Source organism: Chenopodium album, chromosome 11 (genome assembly GCF_948465745.1).
Source record: "Chenopodium album chromosome 11, dcCheAlbu1.1, whole genome shotgun sequence".
Classification (NCBI taxonomy): domain Eukaryota; kingdom Viridiplantae; phylum Streptophyta; class Magnoliopsida; order Caryophyllales; family Amaranthaceae; genus Chenopodium; species Chenopodium album.
Genome location: NC_137844.1, coordinates 56,786,051 through 56,797,561, shown reverse-complemented (window position 1 = coordinate 56,797,561; position 11,511 = coordinate 56,786,051). Strand labels below are relative to the sequence as shown.

Below are 11,511 nucleotides of genomic sequence, written 5' to 3'. Positions count from 1 at the left end.
CTGGTTCATCAGTAATGAGAATAGTATGATTAGGAGAAGACAAGGTGAATGGCTCAGGAACATGTTCATCAGCAAAAACAAAAGGAGTGATATCAGGTAAAAAAAATGGTTTAGGCTTAGAAGTTGTGGAAGAAAAATGGTAGGGAAAATGTTTTTCATGAAAAGTTACATCTCTAGAAATAAAGAATTTCTTATTTTCTAGATCATATAACTTGTAAGCCTTTTGTCCTGAGGGATATCCTACAAGAATGCAGGGAACAGCTCTAGGCTGAAATTTAGACCTTTGTGTTTTAAGAGTTGAGGCATAACACAAACACCCAAACACTCTTAAATGGTCTATAATAGGTTTAGTCCCAAACAATTTCTCATAGGGACTAACATAACCAACAGAACTTAATGGCATTCTGTTAATAAGATGTGTTGCTGCAAGCAAACACTCTCCCCAAAAAGAATCAGGAACCTTAGACTGAAAATACAGAGCTCTTGCTGTCTCTAAAAGATGCCTGTGTTTCCTCTCCACTACCCCATTTTGCTGAGGAGTGTCAGGACAGCTTTTGTGATATATGATACCATGTTTCTGATAGAAAATCAACATATCACCTTCACACAGTTCTTTAGCATTATCTGATCTCACACACTTTATACTAGTATTAAATTGATTCTGAACTAGTACTGCAAAATTCTCCATGATTCTAACAGCATCTGTCTTATTCTTCATAAGAAAAGTCCAAGTGTTTCTTGTATAGTCATCAACAATAGTAAGAAACAAAGAAAAACCATCATGTGTACTCAATCTGTAAGGACCCCAAGTATCTATATGCAGCAATTCAAAACTAGCAGAACTCTTGATAGAACTCTTAGAAAAAGGGAGTCTAGTCTGTTTTGCCATAGGACAGATCTGACAGAAGCTATCATGATCAATAGTACAAGAAAAATTATTCTTAACATGATGCAACTTATTGAATGGCATATGACCAAGTCTTAAATGCCATAGTTTAGCATCCTCTGAGCTAGAAGTAGAAATCATACCAGATTTGGAAGCCTTAGTATGAGTCTGAGACTCAGCACCTTCTGCCACAGCATATAAACCAGACTCTAGCTTACCAAGAACCAGGGAAGAGTTCTTCATAGGATCCTGAATAATACAAGTATCTTGTGTGAACTTAATGTCACAACCAAGGTCTTTGCATAGCTTGTGGGTAGAAATCAAATTAAACTTGAAACCAGGGACATGCAACACATTTTTAAGTTCTATCCCATTCTGAAATTTGACTACCCCTATGTGTTCAACTATCACTTGTTTACCATTTGCTACAGTGATAGTGTTTGGATACTTAGTGTATTTATGATAAGTATCAAACAAATCCAAAGAAGAACACATGTGGTCTGTTGCACCACTATCAATTATCCACCTAGTATTGAAACAAGTCAAGAGACAAGTACCTGCAACATAAGCAGAACCAGAGCTCATAGATGCATCTGGCATAGATGTAATAGTGTTATTGCCCATGTTGCTGCCTGTATCATTGTTATCTTTGCTCATGAGATTGAGAAATTGATTGTACTGGCCTAAAGAAATGTGTGCAGTTTCAATAGAAGTATCTCCATCAGCAGCATCCTCATCTCCATAAACAATAGCAGCAACCTTCTTGCCTTTATACTTGTTCTGCCCAAAATGTGCAGGATAACCATGTATCTTGAAGCATTTGTCTATAGTGTGTCCTGTCATCTTACAATGATCACAAAATAGACCAGAATTCCTTCTCATATTAGGCATATAGCCACCAGAATTTCCAGATGAGAAATTAAGAGAAGGTCTAATATGTCCTGTGTTCTGGTGTCTAGCTTGACCTGTAGGTCTAGGTACAGAATATAACTGATTGTATCTCCTTCCATCAGCTGTAAATGCCATATTATTGTTGTCTAGCATAGTAGCTTGTCGTTGCTGTTCTTCTTGCATTAGAAGTCTATAAGCCACAGAAATATTAGGCAAGGGCTGCATCATTAAAATATTTGTTCTCACACCAGCATATTTGCTATCCAGCTTCATCAACAACTGAACAAGCCTTTCTTCCTGTTGTTGTTTCATGATTTTCTGAGACAATTGACATTTGCAACCAGTACAAGTACAAACAGGAATAAGATTCACTCCATTAATCTCATCCCAAATAGCCTTGAGTTTTGTGAAAAACTCAGCAATAGAAGTAGATCCTTGAGATAAGTCATTCAGAGACTGCTGTAAACTATACAGCTGAGGACCAGAACTTTGTGAATACCTTTCCTCAAGGTCTTTCCAAATATCTCTTGCAGAGGTAAGATACAAAACACTACGAGCAATAGTGCTATCAACAGAATGCAGAATATAACTTGTAATCATTGCATTACAACGATCCCAAGCTTGAAGTTCTGAACCAGAACTAGGTCTCAAAAGAGAACCATCAATAAAACACAGTTTATTTTTCGCAGAAAGAGCTATAATCATGCTTCTCTTCCACTCATTATATCCATCACCACTAAACTTATCAGTAACTAAAGAATTAGCAGGATTCTCCGAAGGATGAATGAAATACACACTAGAAGGATCGTTTGTAAGCACAGAAGTTGATTCAGGCATGATGAAGAGATATACGCAGAGTATATAACAATCAATTGAACAAAAAATAGACGAACTAGCTGAAGAACTAGATCGAACAATTCAATCGAACAAAAATTCCAGAAAATAATACTCCAATTCACCGCAAATAAGATCGCAACAACGATCGCAACAACCAGAACAAATCAACAACAAAATCGATTGAAAAACAACAATCGAGCAGAAAACATACCAAACACAGCTTAGAAAAGCTCTCCAGAATACCAGAACTTCGAGAATCCAATTGCGAAGAACAATCAATGACATGCAGAGGTAGAATACCAAAAAACGCGGAAATCAATCAAACACAGAGATCGCTGCTCTGATACCATGACAAAATATGGCAAAATGATCTGGAAAAAACAGAGGAAAAACTAGTAGAATAGCATGAACTCCATTGATGAACTTCTGAGAATTACAGCAAGCTTTTAGAGAGAGAAGTTTATAGTAGAGAGAAGAGAGAGAAAAATGTATTAAAGAAATCTGTAAGAGAGTTATGATTATCTAACAACCAGAAAACTAAATACAGCCTTTAATACAAAATAAAAGGAATCTGCAATAAGTTTGTTATAACAAACTTTCTTGACGTGGCAACTGAGCTGAGCTTGAGCTGGCAGTATCCGTAATACAATAAATAAATTTTTAGAGGTTACAATATGATCACTTGTAGAGTTGTATAGTTAGTTTGGTTTTAGATTGAAATTAAGCTCCACAAGTTTTAAACATAACATAAAACATTTCTAACATTCATACAATAGATTCTTTTTTCCTTTTATGATTCTTGAATCAACTTAAGTAACAAGTTATCAAAATCTAATGTATGATATCAATCTTCCAAAGCATGTATTGACTTTCAACTCATTAAAAAAAAAAGATTTTGTGTCTTATTCCCACCTTACATTTTTTTTTCTTCTTCTTCATACGATTACCAAATGCCAATCTTCTTTCTTTATCATCTTTTGTTTGTTGAGCCTTCTTTATGCAAATTTACCGCGTTATGAGATTGAAATCATACTATACATGACTAAGACATTAGACTTTTTAGCTCCAACAAAAATAAATTTTAAAATATTAATAATAATAATAATAATAAGTTGGGTCACTTGGGTGTTTAATTTCAGACCTAATTTTTCATCTTCTCCACCTTCCTAGATCAATCAATTTCTTTCTCCTTTTTATTTGGAAATGTCATACGAAGTAATAATTTGATCCTAATCAAAGTTAATTAATTATGGTTAATTTAAAATTTTAGATTATTGTAATCAAATTTGCAGGAGTTTCCTACTCTTTTTTAGAACGAAAGGCAATCACTTACTTTACGTCACACTAGATTACCAAAAATTATGGGCGGCTAATTAAATGATTTTGACACTAAAACTTTAAATTACTTGTTTTAATATAAGGTAAATAATACATTTTTAAAAAAAAATTGTCAAAAATCTATGCATAAGGTAGCTTGGCCAATCTAGCCATTCATAGAATTGCCACCTACGCAGCCACGCAGATCTTCCACGTCCTTGTGGCCCCACAAGAAGAGGACTTGTTATCAACGGTCAAAAAATTCGAATTCTCCCACTAAATTTAGGATATTGGCAAGGAATTAACTCAAGCCCTCCTCAATTATCCTCTCTATTACTAACCTTTTATTCACAGGATTTGATCTCAAGTATTATACAAGTTATCATTATTAGGGATCTTGCTAACGAACGTCCTGGAGGCGTTCGATAAGCATTTAAAATCTTATCTAAAGTGGTATTAATTTGAAAAAGCATGACAAAATTACGTGTCGATCAGTGTAATTAATGTTTGTTTTAATTTAATCTTTCTACTTTTAACTAGCTTATCCAACGCGGCAACGCCCCGGGGTGTTCGTTAGTATTTTCCTTATTATAATTTTATTCAATTAATCTATTTAGAATATCTTGTACATGTGTAATTATACTAGTGTTAATTATGATATTATTATTATTATATATAATATGCTTATAAAAGAAAATTATAAATTTAAATAAAATGGTAAAACAACAAACTTTTAAAAGTTGTCTAGTTCAAATGTTAAATAGATTTAACATGATAAAATATGATTTATAATTTTAGACAATATAATTTGACAAGACTGACAACTAATTCCAAAAAAGGGATTATTAGGTAGATCGTTTATGGATTCATCAAGTTACTATAACCTCTTGTTCATTTGTCTAACTAGAATCACCCAAATATGGAGGAAGTTTAATTTACTAATTACCAATCATTCTTTGAATTATTATTATCTTTACATCTCATATGGATACACCAAAAACTAACTCCTTTTCCTGGTGACCTTTGAGCAAATTATTAGGTGCATCAAGATTTGAAAGTCTAAATTTTCATATAACTAATTTATGAATGGATATACATATTATACACTTAACACCTATTTCTTCTCAATGATCTTGATTTTTCTTGTGGCACACTTTTGTTCAAAGTCAAGAAACAGAAACGCCAACTATAGATAAATTTAAAATCACCTTCACAACTTCTCTATTGATATCACCCCTCTACTTAATTACAATTTTTATTTTATTTTTTTAAAACAAACCCTTAGTCATGTCGTAAAAAAAAAACTATTGTACTCCAATTTAAACAATAGCCAATAATTATATTCGTAAAATGGTGAATTCAATGCTATACAGTACGATTAACCTCGTTGTATACAATACACCTATTGTATATCAATACACAAAATAATCTAATGAAATAAATAAGTTATTTAAATCTAATAATTTATGGACCAAAGTTAGCAAATAGAGAAAATGCAAACAGAGGAGGCCTGCAAATCAGTCTACCTTCCCAGTTCCCACCCTCCTACCAAATTAGACCAATTGACTAATCTAAAAATAAAAACCAACAATAAATAATTAATTAAAAAGAAATAGATTACTACTTAAAGTAAGTAAGAAGTTAATCACATTTGGTACTGTACTCAAAATTTCCCTTTAATAATGGTAACCAAACACGAGACTCCCTCCTCAAGAAAAGCCATTTCTATCTCCATCCATCTTCCCCCCCACGAGAACATAATTTTATTTTAAATTAAATTATTATTTTCTCTCTCATCTTTTTTTTTAAAAAAAAAATATAAATTACGACTTTCTCTCTCTATCTCTAAAAAGGACTGATTCGTTTCAACCCCTCTTTCTCTCTTTCAGCATCATTTCAGAAGCATAATTATAAGGAAAAACTTACACTTCCCCCTCTTCCCACCCAATTTAAAGTAGGTGAAAAACAAAACAAACTCACAATTTCAATCTCTTTGCTTTATTAATCTTCACCTCACATTACTTTCAAACCCGACTTCATAAATGGATGATTCTCTCTATCTCTTTTCTCCTCGTATCGACCCGTTTAATTATTTTACCTCCCAATAATTACAGCCCACGTTAAAATAAAAAGAATAAAGGCATTGAAGAGTCCGCCTTAGTTCTCCTGATTTATCTTGGCAATAATAATAGAAATTTCTCTCTCTTATATTTTTATTTTCTGTTGATTTGATCCATTACAATTACAATCTCTCATCTATCTATCTCATGCATCTTCTGTGTATGCCTTAATTTCCCACAACTTTCTCTCTCTTAAACTTTCTCTCTCATCTCTTTATTTGTGTGTTTGTTTTAGCACCCTCGTCTCCCCACATTGCTCCATACTCTTCTCTCTTTCTTTTTATATCTTCAGTCATCAACTCCCATTAATTCATATTATTTCTTTCTTCTTTCTCTTTTTATACCATTATTATTATTATTATTATGGCTGTTCAAGCTCAATACCCTTCTAATATTCTCCTCTTAAACAGGTTTTTTTTTTTTTTCTTCTTCTCTTCCTCTTTTTTTTTTTTTTTTTTTTTTTTTTAAAAAAAAAAATTTAAATTTTGATGAATGAAAATAAAATTACGAGTATCTGATGAAATGATTGATTTTGGAATATATGAATGCAGAAACGTTCAAGAAACCAACGATTATTCTTTACAACAGCAACCTGGTGGTGGTGGTGGTGGCGGCGGATTCATTGATCAAAATCATATGCTTTTCACTAATAATAATGGAGGTTGGTTTTTTAATTATTTTTTTCAAAAATATCAAAATTCCTGGTATTTTTTAAAATGGGGTGAATTGATTTTTTTTTTTTTTTTTTTGATTGGATGATTATTTAGTGGGGCTTAATCAAAGGAAAAGAAGCATAGAGGTTGCAGGAGCAACAACTGCAACTACAACAACGACGACAATTAATTCATTCAATTTCTCCCTCCAAAATCAGCAACAAAATCAGAATCAGAATCATCAGTTGATCGATCTTTGTCAACTACAAAATCATCAACAACAACAACAACAGCAGCAGCAACCTAATGTGGTATCAACTGGTCTTAGATTATCATTTGGAGATCAAAATCATCAACTTCAACAACAGCAGCAACAACAAATTCAACAACAGCAGCAACAACAAATTCAACAACAGCAGCAACAACAACAACAATCTAATAATACAATTATGTCTCTTCTTTCCGAAGAATTCGCCCTTCAATTTAAACAACAGAGTGATGAACTCTCCTACTTTCTCCATTCCCAGGTATTTTTTTTTTCTTTCCAAAATAAAAAACATAAGAAAAAAATTCCAATATTTTGATTTTTTACCAATTGTGAAACGGTCAACTAGTGCCATAAATACCAATGGTAAATTTTGGAGTGATTTTATTTATTTATTTAATATTTGACAATAAAAATTCAGGGGGAACAATTGAGGCGCACGTTAGCAGACAAAAGGCAGAGGCACTATAGTGCGCTACTAGGCGCAGCGGAAGAAGCCGTCACACGACGGATGAGAGAGAAAGAAGCGGAGGTAGAAAAGGCAGCAAGACGAAACGCAGAGTTGGAGGCCCGAGCGGCCCAATTGAGCGCAGAGGCCCAAGCATGGCAGGCCAAAGCTCGGGCCCAAGAAGTCCAAGCTGCGTCACTTCAGGTTCAATTACAACAAGCAATGGTGGGCCCAGCAAATGGAAGTGGCGTGTTACAGGAAGGGAGTGGGGTAGGGTGTGGAGGAGACGCGGAGGATGCTGAGTCAGCGTATGTTGACCCTGTGAGTGACCGGAGAGTGACGTCACCGAGTTGTAAGATGTGTCGGACACGTGTCGCGACGGTGGTGTTATTGCCGTGTCGGCATTTGTGTGTGTGTAGGGAGTGTGACGACGTCGTTCAAGCTTGCCCACTTTGTTTGTCTCTTCGAAGTGCCAGTGTTGAGGTCTACCTCACTTAAGATTGGCCCACCTGGCCCATTACCGAATTTCAGGCCCATAATATCTGACCCAAACAAAAGAAAAAAAAAATGGACCCAAACAAAAAAAAAAAAATTAAAGATAATTAGAAATGGTAGAAATAAAATTTTATTTAAAAAAAATTAATTTTGTGTTTTGACAATATTTGAAAAAAAAACCCTCAAAACGACAACAAAATTGGACTTTTGCGGCTTTTATTTTGGGTCATTTAATTTGGGTGGTGAATGGGATGAACTGATGATGTACATGGCCAACTAATGGCGAATTTTCTTTTTTTTTTTTTTTTTTTTTTTGTTTTTTGCTTTATTTAAATTCAATTGATACATAAAATTCTTTTATTTGATTATTAATATGTGCATGAAATTTTGACCATATAGGTTTTTGATTCCTAAGTTTTATTCTGGTTGGTTTTTTAGATTGGTACAAATGTGTGGCAATGTATGCACATGAAGAATGAATGCAAATTCTACTCGGTAAATGAACAATGCATTGTTTTACACTTTCACCTAATGAAACACAAGAAAACAAACATAAATGTAAAGATTGTCGGTTAGAGAATGCAATTTGTATTACCCCGCGCTTTTTTCAAACACATTATGACTTTTACCATGTGTAAATTGACCATTTATATATATTGACCCTTAATTGTTAAACGTGTAAAAAAAATATTAAGATTGTATTTTGAAAGTATACAAATCAGGTCTAATGATTCAAATAAATTTATTTCAGAAAAAAAAAAAGTTTTAATAAGGGTTATCTAAATACAAATTACAAATAAAATAAATTTTAATGAGTTCAGCTAAACTTAGTGAAAAATCGGAAAAATAGAATACATCTTTTAAAAAAATTACCTAATTTGATTTAAGTACTAGTAATAATATCACAAAAAGTATTTTACAAACAGTAAAATCACAACAAAACTTAAAATTTAAATTCAAATCAAACCTGAAAACTTTGATAGTAACTGTAGCTTCGAGTAAATCCCTACCAATAATTACTCCCGTAGGTCTACTGATGAAATGTAAAATTTCGATCTCCTAATCCGATTTCATTTTTGACAAATACATAACCCTTATAATAGTTCTAATGTTAGTTAATGTGTTAGAAATACATTGAATGCATAAAAAGCCTAGTTTCACATGAAATAAGTTTAATTTGGTTTTTACTCCTCGTTTTGCTCAGGATATAGGGCCTATTCTGATTTACTGAACTGAGCTGAACTGATTAGAGCTGAACTGAATATTTTATGAGATAAGGAAATTAGGAACTGAACTAAACTAAACTAAGCTGATTGGTGCTGAACTGAACTAAATTAAACTGAACTAAAAATAAGCTAAAAAAAATAGGCCCATAGTCTAAGAAAACTCAAAATCATGATTAAAAGTAGATTTATACTCCCTCAATTTTTTAAATGTAAAATTTCAGTCTTTTATTCTAGCCCAATTTTGGACATGACATTGCCCTAATAGTAGTATAGAGTACTATCTAGTTAGTGCATAACAAGTCTAGCTTCGAATGGAATAATTATGTCCAATCCGTTTTACTCCTTGTTGTTCCCTTAAGTCTAAGGTAACACATAACTATAATGAAAGTGGATTACTACCTCCGTTAAGTTTTTTTTGCAACTTTGAGGTGCAACACGGATCCCAAGTCAAATTTCATAATGGTGATTATGGAATGAAAGGGTTTGTGATTAAGGAGGAGAAAGATAAATTAAACATGATTAGTAAACTACCCAAGCCACTCACCAGGTGACCAGGCCACCACCATCGAAACCACCTAAACCAGACCAGCCACCACCACCGACACCACCTAAACCAGACTAGCCACCATCACCGGCACCATCGACACCCCCCAAACCCAGACCACCGACACCACCGAAACTTCCAATCCCAGACCACCACAACCACCGACACTGCCGAAACTGTACTCCCAAACCAAACCACCACAACCACCGACATCGCCGAAACACCCTAAACTCGGCCTAGAACACCGATTGACACTAGCGAAACCCCCACTAAAACCCCTTACACCACCTAAATCTAGACCACCCACCAACACTAACACCATCGACACCACCCACAAAACCCACGAAATTCACTGAAACCACCCACTAGACCCATGAAAAACACTGAAACCACCCATAAACGCATTGAAAATCATCAAAACCACCCACAAACCCACCAAAAATCACTGAAAACACCCACAAATCCACTTAAACCCTTAAACCCAGAATACCCACAAACCCACGAAAATCATCCAATCCACGAAAACATGTGTGTTGCTTCCCTTTTTGCCGCAAAACCACCATAGCCACGACGACGTTGCTGCCAGTGCTTGCCGGAGTCGAAATCAATGGAGGTTGCGATTGAGAGGAGAGAGAAAGAGCCAAGTTGGGAGTTGTTAGATCCAGATTAAGTTGTTAATGTAATGTAATTAATCATTTAAGTGAATGTTTAATTTTTAAAAGAAGGGCAATATTGACATTTCCAACAAAAGAACTAGCTGAAAAGGGAAAAATTTGGAAAAGTTGTAAATAATACTAAGCATCTAAATATAGTAAAAGTTGCAAATAAAACTTAACAGAGGTAGTATAATTTGTCAATGTCGAAATTACTTTGACTTTTGCATTATTTCATATATACACCAGCTTTGAAATATGCACTGTTCACATAAAATATTGTTGATGAATAAGTTATAATGTATATTCTGAACAAGAGGATATAAATCAAATTATGGAAATTGATGGAATATGAGTTCGTACTTATGGGTATCAATGATAATTATAACATTTTAGTCCTCCATCCGTCTCAATTTAGTTTGCTCGATCGATCTTCTATTTTAATTTATATGGTCCTCTATTATTTTAATACATTGGATAAAATTGGAAGGTGTTATATATGACTTGAAATGGGCAAGGATATCATATTTGTGTTAGCCTCTCTAATGTCGGAGGTCTATTCATTGCACATGCATGATAGGGGTCGGTTACCCTTCAAAGGAGCAGCAAGGTAGTACATATCATTGATTTTGCTGTTTTATACGTGTTTCTATTTTTATTTTTATTTTTCCTTCTAGGTAAAATTTCTTTTATATTGGCCACAAAATATTGTTGTGCTTAATAATTCAAGATAAGTTACACCAAGGAATTAAAGCACGATATGAAACATGCAATAATCAATTTATTGGTAAATTTTGTGTGTGGCTAAAGCAACATTTTAACCTCCATAAATGAAATTATTAAATTTAGATATGAAGTTAAAAAGTATACCATCAACCATTTTTTTAATGGATTATATTACTTTATGAAACAAAATTGAACTATCACCTAATGAGCATAAGATTTTGAGGGCTTGAGGCTCAAGTGCTCAACACTTATCAATTCATGTTCGTAGTTAGGGAAATATTTCCGTGTTTTTTTGAATTTAATAATAAAAATCTTTAATCTTTAGATTGAAACTTTCCTATAGGAATGTGAATGCACTTATGAGTTATGACTATATCCTTTGCTCGAATCCCTAAAAGTGACTCCTCAATGAATGAAAACCTAAATTTTCTTATTTTGCATGCAAATTTC

General features: G+C 33.6%; 1 protein-coding gene across 1 annotated transcript; it reads left to right on the top strand.

The window, feature by feature from the left end:
• The first annotated feature begins 6,129 nt into the window (after positions 1-6,129).
• On the top strand, positions 6,130-8,306 carry LOC145569358 (BOI-related E3 ubiquitin-protein ligase 1-like). The gene is made up of 4 exons (XM_081628704.1): positions 6,130-6,461; positions 6,603-6,712; positions 6,819-7,231; positions 7,391-8,306. The coding sequence occupies exons 1-4, from the start codon at positions 6,415-6,417 to the stop codon at positions 7,913-7,915; spliced, it is 1,095 nt and encodes a 364-aa protein (XP_081484830.1). The 5' UTR covers positions 6,130-6,414; the 3' UTR covers positions 7,916-8,306.
• Positions 8,307-11,511: the final 3,205 nt, after the last annotated feature.